This window comes from Lissotriton vulgaris, chromosome 2_1, assembly GCF_964263255.1.
Source record: "Lissotriton vulgaris chromosome 2_1, aLisVul1.2, whole genome shotgun sequence".
In the NCBI taxonomy this organism is placed as follows: domain Eukaryota; kingdom Metazoa; phylum Chordata; class Amphibia; order Caudata; family Salamandridae; genus Lissotriton; species Lissotriton vulgaris.
Genome location: NC_141687.1, coordinates 112,016,637 through 112,041,998, shown reverse-complemented (window position 1 = coordinate 112,041,998; position 25,362 = coordinate 112,016,637). Strand labels below are relative to the sequence as shown.

Here is a 25,362-nt window from a genome sequence, read left to right as displayed (position 1 = left end):
ATCGAGGTGATTCCAGAGCAGGAAAGGGGTCAGGGATGCTACTCCTGGTATTTCCTGATTCCCAAGAAGGATGGCAGGCTTCACCCAATCCCGGATCTTGAATCTTTATCTGAAACAAGAGAAGTTCAAGATGCTTACCCTTGCGCAGGTTCTTCAGGCGCTGCTGGAAGAAGACTGGATGGTGTCGCTCGACTTGCAGGATGCGTATTTTCATATCCCGATCCTGGAGTCGCACAGGAAGTATCTCCGGTTCACGGTGGGGTCGCAACATTATCAGTTTGCGGACCTTCCGTTTGGAATTACTACTGCACCTCGAGTTTTTACCAAGGTGATGGCAGTGGTGGCAGCCCATCTCAGGAGGGTGGGGATTCCTGTATTCCCCTATCTGAACGACTGGCTGACCAAAGCAGAGTCCCCAGAGCAGGTGCTCCATCATCTGCAAGAGACAACTCAGTTGTTGTACAGGTTGGGTTTTTCAATAAATGTACCCAAGTCTCACCTGGTGCCCTCACAGCGCCACCTGTTTATAGGGGCGGTACTGGACACTACTGTTTATTGAGCATTCCCTCCACCTCAAAGGATTCTCGACATTCAGGAAATGATTCCTTTGTTTTACAATGGAGCGGTCGTTCCAGTCCTGAAGGTCCTTCGCCTGCTTGGTCTCTTTGCTTCCTGCATTCTGCTGGTCAACCATGCACGCGGGCACTCCAGTGGTGTCTCCGCAGGCAGTGGTATCAGCACAACGGAGATCCTAGGGAGTCTGTGAGGATCTCCAGAGACACTGCAGCGGATCTGTCTTGGTGGAGCGTGGAGGGCAATCTGTCTCAGGGAAAGCCCTTTCATCTGCCTCCACCGGTTGCCACAGTGATAACGGACGCCTCCACTCTAGGGTGGGGTGCGCATCTGGGGGATCTGGAGATCAAGGCTCTTTGGTCTCCAGAGGAAAGGTTGCTTCATATCAACCTTCTGGAATTGAGGGCGATTCGTTTGGCACTCAAGGCCTTCCTCCCTTCCCTTCGCGGTCAGTCAGTTCAGGTCCTGACGGACAACACGACCGTGATGTGGTATGTCAACAAGCAGGGAGAAGTGGGGTCGCATCTTCTCTGCAGAGAAGCTCTGCGTCTCTGGTCCTGGGTTCAGGACCACCAGATTTGTCTGATGGCAAATCATCTGGCCGGAGTTCTGAACGTTCGCTCAGACAGTCTCAGTCGGCAGTTCTCAGCCGACCACGAGTGGAAGCTTCACCCAGAGGTTGTTCGTCACGTCTTCCGGACGTGGGGAACTCCTCTGTGGACCTGTTCGCCACTCATGAGAGCGCTCACTGCCTGTCATTCTGCAGTCTCCAGTATCCATCGCAGGGAGCTTTGGGGGACGCGTTTCAGTTGAGTTGGAGCTCGAAACTCCTTTACGTGTTTCCTCCCATACCCTTGATTCCTCGGGTTCTGAGGAAGATTCGTCAAGACCGGGCCCAAGTTATTTTGGTCGCCTCGGATTGGCCAAGAAGGGTGTGGTACACAGATCTTCTCCACCTCTCCTCGTGCCCACCGCTCCGTCTCCCTCTCAGGGCAGACCTCCTCTCTCTGATGGAGGGGCAGGTTTTACACCCCCACCCCCACCTCCAGACCTTACACCTTCATACCTGGAGATTTTTAAGGGGCAATCTGAATTCTTTTTCTCTCCCGCCTGATGTGGTGGACGTAATTCTTTCGGCCAGGCGTCTTTCTACCAAGTCAATTTATTCCTATAGGTGGTCCAAATTTGTTTCCTGGTGTGGAGAGAAATCTATTGACCCCTTGAGAGCTCGTTTGTCCAACATACTTCAGTTTGCCCTTTCTTTAGCCCAACAGGGTTTTGCTGTGGCGAATGTGAAAGGTTATTTATTGGCCTTGTCACTATTCCTTTGTTTGCCGGACCAGCCGTCTTTATTTAAGTCACCTATTGTGTTACGTTTTATAAAAGGTCTTACCAACAAATTCCCTCCAACTCCATTTATTGTGCCTCAATGGGACTTGAATCTTGTCTTAACCTATTTGATGGGTTCACCTTTTGAACCTTTGCACAAGTGTCCCATGAGACTTCTATCTTTTAAGACTGTTTTTCTTGTAGCAATTACCTCTGCAAGGAGGGTAAGTGAGCTTCAAGCTCTTAGTTCGAAACCCCCATTCCTGACCATTCATGCTGAGAGAATGGTACTTAGGACCAGGGCTGCTTTTCTGCCTAAGGTGGTAACTCCCTTCCATCTGGGGCAGTCCATTACCCTTCCTACCTTCTATCCTCCCCCTCACCCTTCTAAGGAGGAAGAGCGGCTTCACCGCCTAGACCGTAAGAGGGCGGTGAGTTTCTACCTCAATAAGACTAAAGACTATCGTTTGGACGACCAGCTTTTTGTAGGATTTGCTGGTTGTAAAAAAGGAAAAGCGGTGCTCAAGCGCACACTGTCGAAATGGATTATCCTGTGTATAAAGATCTGCTACGCCCTGGCTGGTAAGGAACCTCCAGAGGGTATAAGGGCTCATTCTACTAGAGCAAAGGCTTCAACATCTGCTTTGGCTAGAGGTGTGCCTGTAGAGGATATTTGTAGAGCCGAGACTTGGGCCTCCCTCCACACTTTTGCGAAGCATTGCTGCTTGGATTCCGAGGTGAGGAGGGACGGCCACTTTGCGCGCTCTGTCCTCCAGAATTTCTTGGTATAGCAGAGTGGACACCCTCCTCCGGGAGTGGGGACTGCTGTGGGATTCTATTCACAAGGTGAGGAATCCACTGGCAGATGTATCTATCAGAAGAACAAGTTACTTACCTTCGGTAACGCCTTTTCTAGTAGATACAGTATCTGCCTGTGGATTCCTCACTGACCCACCCGCCTCCCCGTTGTCCACTCTTCTATACCTGCTAAGTGTATATTTGAAAAAAAGAAAGATTTTTTTTTTTATAGATGTATTTATATGTTCATGCATATTGCATTGATTTCACACTGTGTGTGTTGTTTTGAATACTGTGTACTATGTATACTATTACTGTTTATGTCGGTCCGTCCGTGTGCCTCGGGGGCACGGAAAAAAAGGGCGGAACTGACGTCATCACGCCGACGAGGCCCTATTATGGATCCAGTGACGTCAGTGGGGTCGCGAGCGGAGTCGTACCCTCTGTGACGTTATCCATGACCTCGCCGGCGTGGAGAGCTACAAAAGTTTCCGATTGGCTGCTGCGCAGGGGATATTCACAAGATGAGGAATCCACAGGCAGATACTGTATCTACCAGAAAAAGCGTTACCGAAGGTAAGTAACTTGCTCGTTGGTTTGAATACCATAATTATGGCAAAGAGTGTTTTTAGATACAAATTGACCTGTTCCCTGTTCCTCGTAGTAGCACCTTTACTAGTTATTGGGGGAGCCATTGTGGAGGGTATAGGCCCCTGCTCACTTCCATAGATTAATCCACCACAAGGCAGCTGATTAGATAACGAGAGTACAGGAGGCTGGGGTCTTTGTCTGGTGGGTTGACTCTGAGCCTGGCTCTAGTTAGGTCACTATTTAGTACGGCAGTTGAACTTAGCTGCTGATTACTAGATTGCCCAGTCGCATGATTGCTTACAAGGAGATTAGCTCCTGGAGGTCCCATGATGGTCCCAGCCTCCCTTCCTTTAGCTATCTTATTGATATCAGAAATGATATCTGTAACGGGCTCCTCCAATTTCATGAGTCTATCTTCAATTAGAGCCAATTTCTGAGACAGAGGGTCCAACAGAATTGACATAATCGTCTCCATTCTCTTCCAGAAATCATCATCTGGAGTCAGCGATGATATGCTGTTTGTTACCCTTAACTGCTGTTTACTGATGGGGCCAGTATTTTTACCCTTATGCCTAGTAATTCTCGGGCTAGCTGCCATTTGAGATGTTGTCTGCGCACCCCTATCCTTCCTCCTCTTAATGGGTGGTTCCTGGCTAGAGTTATGTGCGATGTCAGTTTCCTGCCCTAAGGCTATTGTTGTGGCGTTGTTGCCTGCGTTATATGGCTCTGACAATGAGGTGTATTCTGTAACAATGTCTGTGACAGTATCTAAGTCTAGGGTTTCTTGGGGGACCATAACGTTATCAGGGTGAATAGGGTTAACAGAGGGAGCAATCTGCGTTAACTTGGTTAGTGGCTACTGGGGTTCTAGCGAAAGCCTGCGTTCCGTCAGCTCGATCTCATGTATCGGAACTGACTCCGCTCTTAAAATGAACGCGTCTAATGTCCCCACCACCCCCTTACCTGTAGTGTGTTTCTGTTTACTCATGATCAGGTCAAAGTGCAGTCAAAAAAGGAGGGCAAACAAAATAGGGGCTACAAGTCAAGATACGAGCCACATATAGGATCAAATACCTCTGGTTTCAAGTCCTAGTTCTTAGGGGTCTGGACCCAGCCCAGCTTCTACCAGTCACAGACGGGCCCGCGCGCCGCCCGCGCACCTCCCGCGCTGCGGAGGACTGGCACGGCTTTAAAGCTCCACCGTCGCTGCGTCACCCAGCGCCCGATGACCAGGGGCCGCTGGGAGATGTAGTTTAATCATTGGCCGTTCCCCTCCTAGATTAATGGCAAGAAGCAGGTGAGGAGCGTCGGCCGTTCCCCTCACGGCTTAATGGCAGTGGGCAGTGTTGTAAGTAATGTCCGTTCCCCTCACGGCACGACGATACAAAAGGCTAGCGCGTCCCCTTAAAGGCTAGCGCGTCCCTAAATAGATAGAAGTGCATTTACTGTACTCAAATCTACGTTACGTTAGAACTTTTCGGTGTATTATTTTATTATACAGTATTAGCCAATATAGTTGAGTCAGATCTTTTCTACCTGTCATCGGGCACTTGGCGGCTTTAGAAAAGTTCTGTGACTAGTAGGTAATATTTGCCACTCATGTGCTCCTGCTACGGATTGTTGAGATGGCTAACGAAAATCCTTGGCTGCCTCCCTGCTCTGGCTCAGAACAGTGAACCAAGCACTGATTATTTCCAGACTGGATTATGGAAATATCCTCTGGTTAAGGGGTCACTAAGGCATCACTGAGGCTACTTCAAATGGTCTAGAATGCAACAGCAAGACTTACTTTGCCCCTCCCCCCCCCACCCGCCCCCCAAACATACATCTACTGCTAGAATCCTACAGGATCTCCACTGGCTTTCAATTAAGAAACAAATACATTTTAAAGCCTTGTGCTACATGTACAAACTCATGGCGAATTCAGACTCCGAGTACCTCAGGCCACTGTTGCTGCCTTAGAAGCCGTACCGCGTTCTGAGATCCTGCTATACAAATCTTTTCACAGTCCCAAGCGTGAGGAGAGAATGTCAAGGGAACCAATCTTTCTCCTACCTGGGTTCTAAGCTGTGGATCTCCTTGAGATCGTGCCTATCGTTCTCGGTTTTTCGAAAGCTGTTAAAAACCTGGCTATTAGGATAAGTGCATGGCGTAAGTTTCTCAGAGAGATATACCTTGAAGTACTTTGCGCTGGGAAACCCAACCCAGGGTAGCCATTCGCTCTTCAAAACAGTAATAATCATAATTATAATCATGTTGCACTAACTTAAGTACTATTGCATTGCTAATGGTCTGCAGTTATTACTATTTGGGTCTTGCTTGTCGAAGGTTCGAGCATTTAGTGCTTACTTTGAGATTAGTGAGTGGCAGGGTCTAGCGTTCTATGGAGTGCAGCTACTACCACAAATGTTCATAATTTTTTGCTGCAAGCTCTCACAAATGCATACGTCTAGGGATTCTGCATCCTTCTTCAGGGCCATTCACCTGCATATGTGCCTCCCTCTCATGATTCAGTGTTGCTTGTTTGTTCTAGTTCATCTGCTCTGCAGTTCATTGTGGCTCTAGCAAGGGTATCAGCCTCCACCTTCTCATGCTGTAGGGTATGCCTCAGGAAAATCAACAGCATTGTGTGCTTCTGGAGTTGATTCTGTAAACCCAAACTATTACATCTTACGAACCCTTGTGAGCCAGTTCTCAAAACTGAGGTATTCTGAGAAGTAACTGACCAGACATCCCAAGGCGGTTGAGTGAGTGATAAGATAGATCAGGAAATTTGTGCAGCTGGTTATTGTTACAGAGCAGGTCTCTGATTATGGATTTCTGCCTAAGAATGACACATTGCTGAACCAACTATGGAGTGTCTGATGTATAGGAACAGAACCATCATTTTGTGTGAAATACAGTGTGCCCTTATAGAGGATACAGTATGTACCCATGTCCGAACTGGGGTGGCAGAGTAGGCTAAAGAACGGTGATGGACTAAACCCAGATCTGTTGACTAGGTGTGAGTGTTTGATTGGTTCAGATGCTCCGTCCATCACCACCCCCTTTTGTACCGCTTTGTTCGCCATAAGTTGGCAGGGTATGCTCAGACGTGAGTCCCTTGCTCACTTTGCCACTGGATTCAAGCAAGCCTGGCTGAAGACGGCTGTAATGCCAGAAACCGGTCCTAGGAAGATGGAATCCCTGTAAGGCATGGCTTGGCAGTTCGGGCTGGACTGTTCCCATGAGGCACAGGGTTAGACTGATTTGCATATGGCCATATCTGAACTGGGGTGGCAGAGTGGGCTAAAGAATGGTGATGGATTAAACCCAGCTCTGTTGACTGGGTGTGAGTGTTTGGTTGGTTCAGATGCTCCGTCCATCACCACCCCCTTTTGTACCGGTCATTGTTACAGAGCAGATCTCTGATTATGGATTTTTGCATAAGAATCACACATTGCTGAAACAACTATGGAGTGTCCGATGTACAGGAACAGAACCATCATTTTGTGTGTGCCCTTATAGAGGATACAGTGTGTACCCAACTTAATCCAGTTACTTATCACACCTAAACCCCTCCATACATAATTACCGAAGGCTGCAGCCAATTAAGGCAAAACATTTCTGGTGTGTTAATCCCAGAGAATTCGGGAAAGAGGCCTGTACCTCTGCATATGTGTCTGCTGCGTCCACCTTCCAGTTCCCCCGCCCCCAAGCCTGGTAAGTGCTGGGACAAGTGCACGGTCGTGTACTTTGATTTTTTACTGACGCTGTAAATTAAGATAATTTCTTGGGACAGCGTTTTCCAACTTCTGAATTTTTTTCAAGATTTAATATTTGCATTACAGGTGTCAGAGACTGTGATTTGGGCTCTTTGTTGTTTATTTGCTGTGCATGTGTAAGGAGAAATCAAATTACTAGACAAGCATACTTGTAAATACACTTCCTCCCCCTAGTTACTTCACGGACCTGCCATGTCAGTAACCCATTCTGTATTACATTGTTTGTTTGACTGTTCCTCTGCCATACAAACCTCCAGAAGCAGGTTGTGTGGAGCGGGATTCATCAGTCTTTTCACAAATGTAAATTTACATATATACTCATACTCTCATCAAAATCTACTACTGCTCCTAGTAGTAACTTTAAACTTTTTTACTATTCACCATTTGCGAATAAGTTTTCTCTGAGGTGCAGACTTGTATGTTTCCACCCGCTGTCTGAGGCTTCTACAAATTGGTGTTATTTTAAGTCCCTGCCTCTATATTTTTCTATGCGAGTGTGTTAAAGTACCTGTAAGTGGCCATGTGTAGCGCTGGACTTCTTCCAATGCTGTGCTTGAGTACGTTCATTACTGTTTTGTGTCCTTTTTGGCTGTATTGGCATTAGAAGTGTTGTTTTTTAATAAAACAGGGCTTACTTTTACGTGGGTGGGTTTTTTGCACCCCGCTACCCCCAAAAAGAAATGTCCTCTCACCTCTATAAACCCCTCACATTTGGTTGTACGTAGGTCTACTTTTGTGGAGATCTCTACACTCATGTAGAAAAGATAGGAGAGGCAGATGTCTCTGCACTGAAGTTTGTGAATTGCATTTTGATGTACGTGAGTAGTACTACTGTAATACTACAAATCATACATCAAAGTGCAGTTTATGAATGGACTTCATTTTTGCCAAATAACTCCATGCCATGTGTTATATCCTCAGTTCGTTTTGGCTTTTTGAACAGGGATGGCTTGCTGAGAATTAAGAATCGGTAATCAAACTACATTTTTTAATGTTATGTTATGGAATATTTATATAGCGACCATCACCGCCGGTCTCTAAGCGCTTAACAGAAGAACATAACACACTGGTGCCCATAGAACCCTCAGCTGTTCCACTGCCTAAACTGTCATGAAAGCCTTTCTGAAAAGATGGGTTTTTAGTTTCTTTCTGAGAAGAATTGCAGCTATCTAAAAAAAAAAACATATTCATTTTGTAATTATTAAAAATACACCTTAGACTGTAATGGATGAGATAAAACAAAGGCCACATGGGTCTAGTTACTCAAACAGTTACTCATCCAGCAGGTCTTGTAGCAGTTTATTGATTTAACCAGTAAACAGAAAAGGTTCCCTTGAGTAGGGTGTTCAATTGAACAACTTAGATCACCAAGCAATTAGCACAATTCGTATATAAAGTCAAAAAAACACAGTTTATTAATTACACAATATATTAAAAAGAATACGTGGACAGTAGCACCACTATACACAAGTAAAACCAATTAAAAAATGACAATAATAATAATAAAAGTACATGGAATTTCCATGTACTTTTCTTATTATTATTGTCATTTTTTAATTGGTTTTACTTGTGTATAGTGATGCTACTGTCCACTTATTCTTTTTAATATATTGTGTAATTAATAAACTGTGTTTTTACATGGAATTTCCATGTACTTTTATTATTATTATTGCCATTTTTTAATTGGTTTTACTTGTGTATAGTGATGCTACTGTCCACTTATTCTTTTTAATATATTGTGTAATTAATAAACTGTGTTTTTTTGACTTTATATACGAATTGTGCTAATTGCTTGGTGGTCTAAGTTGTTCAATTGACCACCCTACTCGAGGGAACCTTTTCTGTTTACTGGTTGGATTAACCCTACTTCCCTTGATTTTGGTTAAGGGGTACCTCTCACTTTCTTCTACCAGCAGTTTATTGTTTTGCCAAGCCATGTGCAGTCCCTCACCATTAGTGGATGTATTCACAATACAGTAGAGTTCAGCACATAAACGTTGTGGTGCATCTCCCATTGCTCTTGAGATGCAAGGACACCGGGCGGAAGACCTATAGTACATAAGAAAGCATTAGGATGAAACTGGATATCACAACAGGCTATCCATGAGTTGTCTCCTATACTTCTGCCTCCGAGCAGTGTCCTTTTCTTCCTCTTTATATGATATATCAAAATGAGATATATTGTGTCAAGAGGCACGGGGTTCCCTTATGAGTGAATGGGGGGGGCTTGCTATGGCAATCCCAAAGTGCTCTCTTAAGGGGTAGTGCGGTCGAGCAGCCGTAGGCTTATCACAGAGGAGTGCACGACATCTGAAAATACACACAATGGTCAATAAATGAGACCTCCAACTCAAGAAGGAGATCGACACCAATTTATAAAAAATACCAAGTATATTTATATATATATATCAAGGCATCAGAAAAAAATCTTTCAGGTAAGTACATTTTTAAATATGAATTCTTTTTAGTTCAGAAGTCGACTCAGTGCAATTTCAGGAGGCTGCAATCTTATCTTATGGGAGGAAAAGTCAATGTAGCATTGAGGTATAGTACAGCAGCTTACAGGACTCCTCTCCAGGAGTTAAGGTGAGTGGTGTGAAAGGTCCAAATCAGCACCAGCAGAACACCACAAACTGCACCAGGGCCTCCGGGTGTAGAGGTGCAAAACAGAGTCTGGTGTCCAGTGTTATTCTGTGCAGAACGGTCATAGTAAGAAGAGGCTGCAGGCTTTGACTGGGGTATCAGTTGGGCTGAACCAACAGGGGGCTCAGGCCTCACAATGCTCGGGTACCTAGGGACACCTTTGGTTCTCTTCTCCATGGCCCAGGGGTGATGGGTGCAGAGGCTTTCGGGTTTTCTTACCGGTAGCAGTTGCAGTGGAGGGGGATTGCATGTAAAGTCTGAGGGTTCGCGAGGGGTGAAACCGCGATGGACTCTGGCTCTGGAGGGCTGGGGGACCTTAATGGCACTGTGGGCCCACTTAAACTCGGGCTTGGAGTGACTGGTGCAGTGGTGGCTTCCTGCGTCAGGTTGTGGTCTTTTCTTTTGAGTCTCTGCAGAATTCAGGAACAGTTCCGCTGGGAAAGTCTTGATTCTCCAGTATTGGGGTATCTTTCATAGATTCACATGCCTGAATCATTCCCCGTCGTTGGAGTAGGAGTCCCATAGTACATAAAAAAGCAATAATTATGCACATAATAACCATAACATAGGTAACATAGAACCAGGAAGTAAAGTAGCCAGAAACTATAAGGAACAAACTTCCACATTATGACTTGTCCAAGTCATTATATACAGTCCAAACTGCAGCCAATCATGCGACAGCACCCTCCAGAATGTTCTCCTCAGAGGGTCAGGCTCTCAGGTTTTCTACCGCACGTCGTGTGAAGTGTCTCCCTGAGCTCTAATCAGTACTCTTCTATTTTTTCAGGAATTTTCTTCATTTCAGGATGTCTACATCTAAGAAATCTCTTTCGACCTTGTGAGTTTTGTGGGAAGCTCTGGCTGTTTTCTGAGGACCCCCACAAGAAGTGCATTTATTGCCTGTATCCTGATCACCAGGTGAGAGACTGCAAGATCTGTAGGACCTTCCCTCAAAAAACTCTGAGACAGAGAAGGATGTCTACTTCTGTGGCTACAGAAGATTAAGGATCAAGACAACCCCTTATCTGATGTGGGGAGTGTTGCCTCGGGCTCAACTATGTCCTCTAGGAAGAGGATTGCTAAGGAGGATTTGTCTTCTCCTGGGGCTAAGGTGTCGAGAAAAGAGCAAACCTCTAAAGGTGCAGAACTGCCTTTCACCTCAAAAAAGGCTCCTCCCCCTTCTAAAAATAAGCCTCTGCCTACTACGCCCCCAAGAAAAACTGCAAAGAGTCTGGCTTCAAAACGACTTTCTGAGAATGATTTACCTCAGAAAAAAGTCCAGTCGTCAACGACATCGACGACTTTGACGACGAAACTCACTGTTGACGCTACAACGACGCCGAAAGCAACCTTCTCGTCACTGAGACTACAGATGATCATGTCGTCGGCATCATCACCGTCGACACTGGTTTTCGCCTCTGTGAGGCCAATCTCGCCGACTAAGGAAATTAGATCTACCGTCGACGTCCCTTCGACGACAAAGATTAGAAAGATCTCATTGAAGGCCGTCTCATTGACGGCCACCTCGTCGACAGCCGCCTCGTCGGCGACGGCTGCCTCATCGTCGACGAACGCCTAGTCGAGCACAACCACCTCGTCGACGGTTACCTCATTGACGCCAGCTCCATTGATGACGGCTCACTCGTCGACGCTAACGTTAGCGTCTTGCACAGAATTACAGGTTTGGTCAGTGTCTACTGCCACAACACCCTCTGCACCGTCTACAACTTCTGGGCAATTACCACCATTGACAACAGCATCTTCCTTGCTGCACAGACGTTGTTCTTCATTGGAGGCCCTCGCCCCACTGCATATTTCACCTACGAAGGTACCTCTAGAGTTACCTGAACAATTGCTGGATTATAGGGAGGATGATGAGGAGTCCGAAGAGGATGACAGATTTCGCACTGCCAGGAGCCCTTCAGAATTATTCATTAAATATCAAGAGGAGGATCAGGATGACAGTGACTGTGGGTCCATCTCCAGATGCGATCCCAATGGCAAAAATGCCTTTGGCTCTATTAAACAATCTACAGTTCATGTTAGATTATTATCGCTGTTTCCTTCCATCTGAATTGACTTTGTCTATGCCACCGACATCTGTGCCTCAAACTTCCTTTTCTGCGTTGAGGTCACCCAGACCACCTTCTCCAATGCCTTCGTATCATTCCCATGATGCTCACACCCATGTCGCGGACAAGACTCATCTAAAAAACTGTGACAACCGCAACCTGCCACCTATTCTACCGCCTACCCCTTTAAAAGTTGGAGGGAGAATCTCCCAATTTTACTCAAACTGGTCCGCTATAACATCAGACAAGTGGGTCCTGGACATTGTGGCCACAGGCCATGTTCTAGGGTTCATAAAGATTCCTCCAAACTCTCCTCCCAAAGACCCACCTCCAGCTCACCTCCAGGAGCTTTTTTTCCAAATAAATTTGATGCTACGAAAGGGTGCGATCAAAATGGTCCCGCAATCGCAAAGAGGAACCAGGTTTTATTCGAGATTTTTCCTGATGAAGAAAAAATCGGGAGAATGGCGCCCCATTCTGGATCTTCGCTCCCTCAACAAATATTTAAAGAAGTTTTCCTTCCAGATGTTAATGCTTCAAGAAATCCTTCAACTCCTTTCTGCGGGGATCACATGGCAACCCTCGACCTCCAGGATGCGTATTTCCATGTACCGATCCTACCCAAACACAGAAAATTCTTGCGGTTGAGGGTAGCTTGCAGTGACTTCCAGTTCAAAGTCCTTCCTTTCGGACTACGTTCCGCACCCCGTGTGTTTACCAAGGTTCTAGTACCAGTGGCCGCACACCTTCGTCTGGAGGGGATCCAAATCTTTCTGTATCTAGACGATTGCCTTATCAAGGCCAATTCTTTCACAGTCGCAAGCGCCCAGAAATGTTTGTCCCTCTTCCAATCTCTGGGCCTCTCCATCAATCTTGACAAGTCTCATCTCGTCCCATCGCAAAGAAAAACGTTCTAGGGAGCCACATTAGACACTCAACTGACACAAGCATTTGTCTCAAACGAAAAGCAACAAGAAATGTGCAGACTTGCCCACCTGTTCCAATCAAAAAGGTGCGTTTCAGTCTGGCAGTTAAAGTCATTTCAGGGGATGATTTCTTCCTGCATTCCTTTAGTCCCCAACTGCCGTCTCAGAATGACACCCCTGCCAGAAGAGCTCAACGACCAATGGGTGCAGGTTTCAGGGTCCATCGACGATCTCATTCGCATCACTCCCCGGATGCGAGAAGCCTTACTTTGGTGAACTTGCAAGAGGAACGTGGAAAAAGGGTGGGCATTCCTAGTGCAAGCTCCAAGTTTCACCATCCCCACAGATGCATCTCTCGAGGGGTGGGGAGCACACCTTCAAGGGCTGACTGTCAGCGGCAATGGAACGTCCAGCAGCGGATGTGGCATATCAACCTTCTAGAATTGCTGGCCATCTTTCTGGCCCTAAAATCTTAGCGCACCATCATCCTGGGTGCATCAGTATTAATCCGGACGGACACAATAGGTTTGCACTACTTGAACAAACAAGGAGGAACATCGTCTGCCCTGCTCTCTCAACGAGCCCAACAAATTTGGGACTGAGGCGATACGACACGGGATCAGCTTGTCAGCATGTTCTGGGAGTTTCCAATGTCCATCAGCAGATCAACAGTATCCAATCCTGAGTGGGAGCTACACCAACCAACATTGGATCGAATTTTTCAGGAGTGGGATCGTCCCGATCTAGACCGGTTTGCGACCAGTCAGAACCTCAAATGCCCATTCTTCGCAAGTTGGCTTCCCCACAAGGGGTCAAGCGGCAATGCGTTTTCGATGAATTGGTCGCAGATCTATGCTTACGCCTTTCCTCCGATACCGTTGGTTCCCAAGGTTCTATGGAAAATGAAGAGAGAACCTTGTCGCCTAATTCTCATTGCTCCCAGGTGGCCTCGCCATTTCTGGTTCACCAAACTCCTCCTTCCCTCAGAATGCGCTCCCATTCAGTTTCAACCAATACCGAACCTTCTGTCCATCTAGAACGGACAGATCTGCCATCCGAACCTTGCATCTATGAGATTAGCGGCCTGGCGCCTGAGCAACTTGAATTCGCTCATTTGAACATTCCTGCAGACTGTAAGGAAGTCATAGCCAATGCTCGAGCGCCTTCCACTATTAAGACACAGGCTTAAATGGAAGAGATTTTGCATGTGGTGTCAAACTGCCAATATTCATCCAATCCATGCAAAACCGGATCAGATTCTACCATTCTTTTTGCAATTGGGAAGATCAGGCCTTACCCATTCTACTCTGAAGGTATTTTTAGCGGCTATTTCAAGATATCGACAAGATGGTTCCAACTCTCTTTACTCAGCTAGGATCATTCAACAGTTCTTCAAAGGATTGTTTCGGATGTTTCCTCCTATTCGCTGTCCACCTCCATCCTGGCATCTTAACGTGGTGCTTGCACAACTTATGCGACACCCTTTTGAACCTATTCATAGAGTGGATTTGTAGTTTCTGTCGGGGAAGGTGTCTCTGCTGTTAGCTTTAACATCAACTAGGAGGGTCAGTGACATTCAAGCCTTCACTATTAATCCACCTTTCCTGCAATTCACTTCAAACTCGGTAGTGCTACGCACTAACCCCAGTTTTATGCCTAAAGTACCTTCGAACTTCCTTCTAAATGAACCAATAATTTTAAAGACTTTCTTTCCTAATCCTCAATCACCTGCGGAAAGGACTTTGCATACCCTTGACATCAAGAGATGTCTCAAATTCTATTTGCAACGGACTTCTTCAATCCGTAAATCTGACCAGCTATTTGTGGTCTATGGAAGGATACGCCAGGAACAATCAATATCCAAACAGACTATAGCTCGTTGGATTTCTGCTGCAATTTCTTTCTGTCATCAGCAAGCAGGACGACCATTACAACCCACTCCAAGAGCACATTCTACTAGAGCAATCTCCTTCTCTACTGCTCTTTTTGCAGGTGTACCAAGTACTACTGTTTGGAAGCTGCCAGTAATGCAGATACGTCTGTGGGACAAGCGGTTCTCTGTAATCCTTTTTAAATAAGGTGAGCCTCTGCTCTTCCCTCCTCCTCTTTACTGTTTCTCAGATACATATCAGCTATGCTTATTATTTACATTACCATATATATACTTATATATATGCATATTATGGAACTTCTATGTATGTTACAGCATAATGTCTCTTGTACAAATGATTATGTTACAAGTAGAATCTTATGAGCATTATTATGGATGTACTGCTTTCTACTCTGATTCAGCCGTGTGAATCTATGAAAGATACCCCAATACTGGAGAAGAACAATATTTACTTACCTGTAATCTGTGGTTCTCCAGTATTGGTATCTTTCATAGATTCACATGCAACCCGCCCACCTCCCCTCAGAGGCTCGCTTTTGCTCTTTTCACTTTGGTTCACTCTTGTGCGAGAAAATTTGAGAGTCTGAACCTCTGAGGAGAACATTCTGGAGGGTGCTGTCGCCTGATTGGCTGCAGTTTGGACTGTATATAGTGACTTGGGTGAAGTCCTAAATATGGAAGTTTTTTCATTATAGTTTCTGGCTACTTTACTTACTGGTCCTCTGTCATGGTTATTATGTGCATAATTATTGCTTTTTTATGTACAGTGGGACTCCCACTCCGACGACTGGGAATGATTCAGGCATGTGAATCTATGAAAGATACCAATACTGGAGAACCACAGATTACAGGTAAGTAACTATTGTTCTTCTTTATCATCAAAAGGCAGACCTCCCAGGTTTTGGAGGCACAACAGGTGCAGGATGAGATGTCTTTGGCACATTTTTAACGGGGAACAGCAGACAGGCTGGAAGGGCTGGGGACAAGTCAGTTGATCTCTCCAATCTTCTGCTTTTGTGCCTTTTTAGTGCCCTTCTTAGGTCGTCAGGATCTGCATTTATGGGGCCTAAGGCGCCCCTAAATACAGGATTTTGGGGTGTTAGGGGAGTGTAGGGTAGTAGCCAGTGGGCTACTTGCCCTTGGAGTTTCAACACCCCATAAATGACCACTTCGTATTGGAAGTCGGCATAACCCTGCCCCAGAATTCCTAAGTATGCCATCACACAGATGGCTACTTCTGAAAAATCATGTCCACCTCAGTTTAGCCCGCCTTAGGGGTGGTACTAGCCTGGCGTTGTAACGCCTACCTAACTAGCACATTTTTCCACCTGTCCAGGTGCCAATGAGGCTTTCGACAAGGGAGTCAGCTTCCTCCTCTGTGAGTGGGAGCCAGATTTGCATTTCAAATGTGGCAGCTCTTTGAAGCTTGCCGCCCTAGGAAGGCTAATCATCAGATCATCCTGTGGAAGGGGGTATGACACCCTCTTTCGAAACAGGCTTTTGTTCTGGGTCTCCTGAGAGCAAAAGGCTCTCACCCTAGTGGGTCAGAACAGTGTCTCGGGTGGCAAGCTGGCAGAAACCAGTCAGGGAGCCCATCGGAGGCTGGTAGATTTTCAGGGGGCATCTCTAAGGTGCCCTTAAGGTAGATGTATTAGTAAATCCATCACTGGAATCTGTGTGGGTTTACTAATACAAGATGTTTGATACCAAACATCTCTATCTTAAGTGAAGCCATGATTTAGCTGGGGAACTCGTTTTCACTAGTGTCCAGCACATGTTTTAAAATGGCTTCCCTGGTCACTTGAAGTGGCAGTAATAGGAATGACCAGCACAGGGGCATATCTGCTCATGCAGGTATAACCTCACATGTAATCTCACATGTAATATTCAGCATCCTGCCTTAGGGCTGTCAGGCCTGCTGTAGGGGTGACTTACAAATATTACATGCCGTGTTAGGGGATATGGCACACAGGGATGTGTGACATGTCGTGTTTTCACTTTTGTCTGCACCAAGACATGCAGCCTGCGTGTGCTTGGTGAGGTGTCCCTTAGTGTGGCACAATTTGTGCTGCTGCCTGAGGGACCCTTCTTAGTACCTCAGGCCCTAGGTACCATGGGTACCATCTACTTGGGATTTCGAGAGGGTGCTAAAGGGTTAGCTAATTGGAGGAAACAATTGAACATTTTTAGGGAAAGAAAACTGGTACTGGTGACCTAGTTAGAAGAAACCCAGTACACTTCAGTCAGTTGCATCAAATACCAGGCAACATGTGGAGGGTACTGCAGAAGAATTTAGTTCCCTAAAAATTGCAGTATCGGGGTTTTGGTGCCTTCCTGTAGCAGGTGTTGGCCTTATTGTTGATAACAATGGTTCTGTTTTACAATTTCTTTAAGGGCAAGACTGTGGTACAAGAGTGGAACTAGGAGGAGGGCTTCAAGTTGTGAATTGTGTTAAAGAGCTGGTGAGGATATTTCCAATGATTTCATCTTTGGGTAGTGGACAGGAGTGTGCTTTATTTTCACACAACAAATAGCAACAGTAGTGGCAGTTGTGTTGGCTCTTGTATGGTACAGTGGCTTTTACCAAGCTTCACTAACACGCAACAGAGACACAGCTTGAGCAGCAACACTGCAATCATTCCTGGTTCAAATACGTTCAAAGAAGTTTATACTAGTAACAGCACATGTTTCATTGACCTACACACCGCTTTTATAGCACGGTATGCTGCAGTGTAGGCTTTCTTTCGCACAAAACAGGTACAACCTTTGCATCGGAAGCAGAGGGTTTCACTGTGTGTATATATCTATGTGTATGTGTTGGTGCGTGTGCTGAAAATAGACTGATATTCAGTACAATTTCTGATGGTGTAAAGATGTGAGGTTGAGCTGTGGAGAATAGTGATAGCTGGGAGAGGTGGAAAATTAGGCTGTTAGGTGGTAGGGCGGTAGTGAAGCAGAATGGCGTTTTCTGTGGTAAGGGAGGATAAGGTGAGAGAAAACCCAAGTGGAGGAATGAAAGCTTGTGAAACCAGACGAAAATGAGGCTAGGCAGGGATGGGCTGATGGGAGACTAGCAGCAAGAGTGGCATAAAGCTAAGAGGAGTAGAGTCGATAAACTAATATCGAAATGAGTAGTGGAAAGGGTGGGTCACAGGCAGGGACATGGAGAGCGGGACAAGTTTCCAAATGCTCTGGAGATAGAACAAACAGTGTCTAGAGGATGGGGCGAAGGGACAGAGTGCTTTCAAGTTCTTGCCATACTACCAATGAAGGATGTGCCCCAACTTCACTGAATGGGCACTGCTTCATTGGCAATGATGCAGTGACAACACTTGTTTGGCAGCATGAGAACATTTAAATGATCCAGCTACGTGTCGCTGAATAGTGCATTTCCTATGTGTCCTACTCTAAAGTGTTCAAAATTACATTACACTGTAATCGTTTGAGAATATAATCCGGACAACGCCATACATAGCTTTGCATGGCCCAGGGCCTCTTCTACAAATCCAGACTAGCAGTATGAGAGGTGGATCTTAAGCTGGACTTTAGTGAGAGATGAAAATGAATAATCATTTGAATAATGCATTTTAAATTGTTGCATTGACTGAACTTGATGCTAACCTTCCACATTGTGTTCATCAGACGCGTACATTGACAAGGCTGGCAGCTGTTCACCGAGGCGCCATTCGTGCCCTGCAGATGTTTGTAACTCAGCTCACAGACCAAGCAGAGCTTCAGGTGCCTGCTCACTACAAGGAACTGGGCCATCTCATTCGACAGCTCTCTCTTTGTTCTGCCAAACTGGAGGGGACTGTGGATTCTTCACTTTCAGACACCATCATTTCTATACTCCAGCAAGTGGAGGTAAGACGTCTATTATCGGTGCAGCAAGAAACTAAGAATGTGCACAGGCAATGTAGAAATGCTCCATTTGGAGGCTATGAATGGCCATAGTTTTTCAATCTTCTGCACCCTGGTTTGTGGCCTGGGCTAAAGTTTTGCTGCTGCGTGGACTTATTAAAAACACATTGTGATTAAAATCTTATCAAATTTAAGGTTGGCGTGCCACAGGATATTTTAAAATGTTTTTGAAATGTGAATTGAGCAGTACACCACTGTCTTAACTTCTACACTCTTTGTTACAAGGATTTGGAATCTATCATGGAAAAGAGACGGACACCTCAAAAGATGAAGAATCCGTCCAGAGCTCGCAGTAAATCCTCTTCAAGCAGGGAAGGGTCTCCAGGCAGGCAGCGAAGTGCCTCTCCGAGGAAAGTAAAGAAGCCACCTCCTGTGTCGAAGGAGCATGTGACACTGGGGCAGAATCGCCCCCCAGTGGTGAGGAAGCTGCTTATTGGTATGTGGTCTAGGCAGTGAATTGAACTGCTTCATTTGCAGTAGGGGTATACCATACCCTAGAACTAGCTCTGTAGCTTGCTTTTTACTGGCTTGCTACTTTAAAAGGTTCAATAAAGTCTTGATTTGTACATTAGGATGGATGTATTTTTACAATTCCAAAAATATTGCCTATACCCCATGGTGGTGTTAGGAATGTGTTGATGTGTTAAATCATTTAAAGGATTGCTGGTTATAGCAGCCCCTGTTCACCAACACTGGAATACATACTAGTTCCCACTAACATCATTTTAAAATCCTAAGGAACGTGTTGCGTTTGTAAAGTGCACGCATGGGTATCCTGGTGCTGAGCAGGTGTTTATGCCTAGCTCTGCCTATGATAGGGTTGATTGAAATGCCTAGTCTTCAGTTTCTTGCAGAATTCAAGAAGAGGAGGTGGCTCTGAGTGGAGTGGGAGGTCGTTCTCAGCTTTGGGAGCAATGTAAGAGAACATCTGTCCTGCTAATTTGGTTCTGCATATGTGTGTGAGTAGGAGTCCTGCGGCATGGAGGAGGCTGATTGGTTGGTGGAAAGAGATGTACCTGTTCAGGTAGATGGACCCTGAGGTGTGTAGCCACCCTTAAATAGGTCCTGGGTGGAGTGCAGGGTACTGTGGGCAGGAAAACAGTGATGTTCCTTCCTGTGTAAATGAATGGGGAAATCGAGTGATGTTACATCCTGTGCAGATGGGCAATGAAGATCTCTTGCTTGGTTTCTTCTTATAAAGACTGTTTTTGAGGGCAATCAGTGATACGACTTCCTCTTTTGATGGATGGGGAATCCAGAAATGTCACTTCTTGTGCTGAAGGATGATGGGAAATCCAATGATGTCACTTCCTGTGCAGATGGGCAATGGGGGGACATCAACTTTTTTTAAAAACACATTTATTTACTCATCATGTCATTTTCACAGCACTCTTTTCTCCCAAGTAACACAGTATATTTTGTCCAGATGAAAACGAACCAGCCTCTGGATTTCCGGCAACAGTAGAGCAAACTATCAATGCAAATACAAAGCTGGATAACAGACCGACTGATGCTATTGCCAACATCAACAGAAATACCATTTTAAAAGCAGGAATTGCTGCCTTAATACAAGAACAGCGCCACAAAAGTAAGCACTTGCCAGAGACAGCGCCGCTTAGGAACAAAGGTGTTTTGGTGCCCGAAAGACCACAGGTAACAGTCATGACACATACCATAGTAAATGGGTATAAAGCTGCACAGATATTTCAATCCAGTGCTGGTGTTGTTCATTTTGCTGTATGTTTAAAGTGTTAAAAGAAATCTAGGATGCTTTAGATATTTCATCCTGTTTTATCCCATTGCAGTTAAAAAAATGCTTTTTGGTGGAGCTTGTTCTTATGCATCCTGCTCGCTGTCTGGTATGCTGCTGCTTGTTTGGCGGTGTGCATGTGAAGCAAATTGGAAAAATGTTAAATACACTTGGATATCTTCACTGTGAGACTTACGGTACATCACTGCTAAATTCATGACAAAAGAAAACATTATAGTGGAGCACACAACACTTCATTGTAACGACCTCTCCATATCTGTGTGAATTTAGGGTAAATATTTCCAAGACAGAAGTTCTGTGGCGAAGGAGGCACTATTTCCATGAATACTTTCTCCTGGAAGATGTTGTTTAAAGGATGACTTTAATTGGAGTGAGCTCCTAAATCTAGAGTTAGAGTATTACATTAGAGTGTTGCAAGGAGTGTCCGCTTACATTGGATCTTTCATAGATCACATGCGTAATTCGCTCCACTTTGCCGGGCTCTGCAGGAAATGATGACGCAAGCATGTTCACCTATGAACATTTCCAACACGGGAGATGTGTAAATTCCAGTAAATAACTTGTTTCATTGTTACCAGATTGTAAGTTTTGTGGTGGAGATTGTTTATGCATGGGAAGTAGGGGTAATGTATATTGATTTGAAAAAATACCAACATTCCAAATCAAAATAGCATTCTTCTTCTGCTTTGCATCAGATCTTTGGATTGAAATAGTGGAGTGGGCCCAAATGTAGACTGGTGCACTAGTCCAGCAGTCCTGCAATACGTGTCATTTAGGGCTTTGGTGCAATAATCTTGTGATTAGACAATATTGTGCGGGTGTTGAGCAGATTGGGAAAAACTAAGATAAGTGATCATTTGCAATGTGAACTCTTAGTTTCAAAATAGCGATTTGCAGGAATGATATGGGAGAGATTTTGGTGTAGATCAGAAAATAATCTCTTTGGATAAGGTGAAAATTAAGTGTGCAGTGCCATTGAGTCTGGGTGTGATTAAAAGAAGAAAGGAATGATAATTACGATTATATAGTCAAATTGTATACATTTATGTTGGACTTTGCTATCCCTCCACCTCCTATCACTTTCTAGTGTAATCTGACTGGAGGTTACACTAATGAAGATAAGTATATCACCACAAGATAATTCTAACTTTTCGTATATAGGATCTCACATTTTAACAAAAGATCTCTGTTGGAAGCTGGCTCTCTATAGAATGCACCAAAATGAGGTACACTTTGCAGAGAGTCAAGGCAAACCCCAAAGGGATTGCAGAGGTACAAGTAACACCCCAATTGCTCGCTTTTGTAGTAGTGGGTGTTGGACCCCGGGTCACCGGTCCGCCTAGGGTAGCCTGGCACAAAGTGAGAAGGCCTAACTTCAAGGCAGCCGTGTTGTACTTGCTTCACACTCACCACAGCAACTCAGCGCACCTCCACTAAAGAAAAAAAATAACACCACACCTGGTTAGAAAAAAGAATTGAAATGCTTTATCAAAGTCCTTAAATTGGCTTTATTATCTAGCAGTGTATAACTTTAACACATTAAGCACTTCCACATATGATTATCTGCATCAGTAAGAGCACAGCATTGCATTCAGTTATAGAACAGTAACCAGAAGAGGAAATGAGCTTGGCAATCCCCCTTAATACTTTAACTCAGGTAGTTACTTTGCAGTTTAAGTAAGTCAAGCAGCAAAATTCATTACATGAATCAAAAACAGGTAATCCCATCATTTTGCCAAAGTAGGCAGATATTTGCATTTAAATAAAGCGGACATCCAGTCACATGAAAATTAGGCCAGCAGACGTAGATCAACAGATTGCAATTCGTTTCTGGACTACCAAGTCAATTACCTTCCTCTCCTGCCTGTGAATTTTCCTCAAGCCCTTTTTCACAGACCCATACGGGATATTAGGACCGATTTACAAACTCCGGCCCCACTCCAATGAGGATCTGTGACTTACAGTTATCTCCCCCCTACCTTTTCTTTGTCTCAGCACTTTCTTTATTAGTTTCAATAGTCCTAGACCGGTGCGGAAATCCAAATTACCCCGGACACAAGTATGAAAACAGATGGGGAGCACTCCGGCCACACTCTGGCCTACCCGTCACTTGGGGGCTCTTACCGGCTAAATGTGACAGGTGGAGCCGGCGGTCCTTTCAAAACCTGCCCCAGCCTCCGGACTGCACCTGGGGCAGGGGACGGAAGGTGATTGCAGCGTCAACCACCGGCTGGAATCTCAGGCCAGTTTAGCGCTTCCCCCTCCCTAGCTTTCCTTTCGGAGCAGCCGGCGGCGCCTACCACATCACTGCCTCGGGTAAGCCGGCCTCTTACGAGTTCAGTGCCTGCCCTGGCCTTCCTGTCAGGAGCAGGCGGCGACACCCAATTGCCTACGCAAGGATCAGCGGGGCGGTTCTCTAGTGATGCGGGACTCGCCCCCGCCAACCTCAATGCCGTCGCTAAGGAGCAGGACTGGCGTTTCAGCTTGGCTGGCGCTCATCGGAAATACCAGGGAAATGAAGGCTTCCGAAGGACAGTCTCGGGGTTGAAATAACGGTGGATCTTCCCCCTCTTCCTCCCTCCTCTTTCTTGCTGTCTGTGGCAGTAGGGAGCAGGGCGCTTAGAGCGCAATGTAGCGTTATTTCCCCCCTTCTCTGCACGGATGACCCAGAGAGGATTTTCCTTTTGTCAGTCTTACAACCGTGGAAGCAGCCAACACCAATCCACTTATTAAGTTGGCGCTAGTTTCTGTGGAGATCCTAGAATCTCCTTGTTCCGTCTTGCACTTCTCTAGGAAGGACAGCAGCAGCGCAGGTCCCCTCAGAGTTTTCACTCACCACCTCTTAACTAGGCGATATGAGGTCCCTCAGCGGCCTGTCGATCTCAATGTTCAACGGAGGAGGTAGAAATCAGAAATCACTCCCTACACTGGTACTAGGTCCGTCAGATTCCTCTCACAGCTGGACCAGTTCTGCAGGTAGGGAGGCAGATTCACCATACCAGGCAGCAGCCCCTAGGAACCATCAACCTGGTCAGTGTCACCATCCCCCAAACGCAGCAGTCTGCACTCCAGTCAGTTCCTTAGTGTGGACAAAATGGCCGCCCAGTGACTTCCCTTATATAATCTAGGCCCAGGTCACTAGAAGGGACTGGAAGGTTCTAGATCCCCCTAATGTTATCCTATGGGCCAGAGCTCCGAGGTAACTCCAGACAGGGCAACCATTTTAAGAAAGCTCGAGTAGGCCACCATTTTAGAAAGGGTGCACCTGCGCCTCAGCACTGATTAGCAGTGATGAGGCGCCCGGAGACCTAAAGTCAACACCTAAAAACCTCAGTGGACGCAAAAATAGAAGGCAGAAAGGGAGAAAAAATAAGGAGGGACCACCCAAAGAGCTGACAGGTCTAACAGTGGGGACGAGCAGTTAGGCATATCAGAGGGCAGTGTTCAGCATTTATTGCTTTCACAAAAGCAGTAAATAACACGCACACTCAATAAAGAAATCCAACACCAATTTATAAAATTAACATGTACTTTTATACAAAATTAGTTACCAAGATAATCAGAATTGGGTATTTTCTTTTCAAGATATGAATTTTTACAGTTAAAAAAAAAAAAAAAAATTCTGGATCGTCTCTGTTATCCTATGGAGGAAGAACTTGTTGCATTCAGGCACTTGTCAGCGACTTATGGAACTGTTCTTCTGGTCCAAGGCCACACCAACAGGGCACCTCTGGGAGCTCTGGGGCATCCGGGTGCACAGGCGTGTCATGGTGTTGGGTGTCCCATTCACTTCAATGGGAGAACAGTCCGGTTGCAAAGAGGCTGCAAGCAGGGACTGGGGCACCAGTCAGAGGTACCCACGGGGGGGCTCGACCCTTGAGATCCTTGGACATGCGGTGACACCTTTTTGTCCACTTCTCCTCGGATTGCGGGGATCGGGCTCAGTGGTCTCTTTTAAGATTGGATTCCGGTGCAGGAGTTTCTCGCGTTTGGATGGGGCCTGCAGAAGGAGGCCGCAGGTGGCTAATGGAAGTCTGGGCAAATCCAAACGTGGGTTTGGCTCTTGTGGGTCTGGGGACCCCTCTGGCACTGTCTCAGCCCTTGGACTTGCACTCTGGAGCGTGGATGCAAAGGTGCTGTGAGGCGTCTGGTGGCAGACAGAGTGATCGCAGATTCACTTCTTTATCTTTGTTTTCCAAAGGAGGGGCAAGCAGGAGAGTCGGGCAACTCCGGAAGTGGGTCTCACTGTCCCAGAAATCCCTCGATGTGCAGCATTGGTGTCTGGTCTGGGGAACAGCGAACCTTGGCTGCTGCAAGGGGCCCTATACCCCTAGGATTGGTACTGTGCTGTTCGGGTCAGTCCTGGTGCCGCCACACTTGGAGGGAAGGAGGATGGATCTGACCTGTAGGGGCACTGCTACATGTTTTTGGGCAGCTGCTGCTGCATCAGTGGACTCCGTAGGCGGCAAGTCGGTGTACCGGGTCTTGCTTCTTTGGTGCCTACGGCTGCAGGGGAGTAGCTCCTCTAATCCAAGGGACTTCCTTTGGCAATGTCTGAAGCACTGGTAGCCCTCTGAGTTTCTTGAGGTCCGCACAGTGGCAGGACGATTCATGAAGGTCTGGAGACCAGCCTGGGGGGATAGCACCAAGTCAGTCATGCTCATAGGTTATCAGGCCAGCAGTCTTCTTCTTCCACTCCTTTTTTTGTGTGCAATGAAAATCTGAAGATATGGTATCAGGGGGTCCCTTAAGTACTCAATTTAAGTTGCATTAAGGGGAGTGAGGGGATTGCCAATGGGCTACTTACCCCTGGGGTCACTACACCCCCTAGATGATCACGTTCTGTGGGAAGTGGACATAACCCTGTCCCAGAGTTCCTTTGTGTGCCACCACCAAGATGCCATTTCTGAAAAAACGCCTGCCCGACTAGCTAATTCTCCCACCTGTCTAGGTATCAAAGGGCTCCAGCTTCGTCTCCTCTAAGGGGAGTCAGATTCACATTTCAAAGGAGGAAACTTCTTTGAAGCTTACCTGTCTAAGAAGGCTAATCAGCAGGTCATCCTGGGGGAGGTGGTGCGACTCC

The 25,362-nt window shown here is 46.0% G+C and overlaps 1 protein-coding gene across 1 annotated transcript in view; it reads left to right on the top strand.

The window, feature by feature from the left end:
* The window catches only part of KIAA0753 (KIAA0753 ortholog), a 294,415-nt gene that overhangs the window by 105,351 nt on the left and 163,702 nt on the right, over nt 1-25,362 (top strand). The window contains exons 6-8 of the mRNA XM_086954540.1: nt 18,230-18,451; nt 18,734-18,944; nt 19,935-20,161. Of these exons, the coding sequence (XP_086810666.1) occupies nt 18,230-18,451; nt 18,734-18,944; nt 19,935-20,161 (660 nt within the window). The remainder of the gene's footprint in view (nt 1-18,229; nt 18,452-18,733; nt 18,945-19,934; nt 20,162-25,362) is intronic.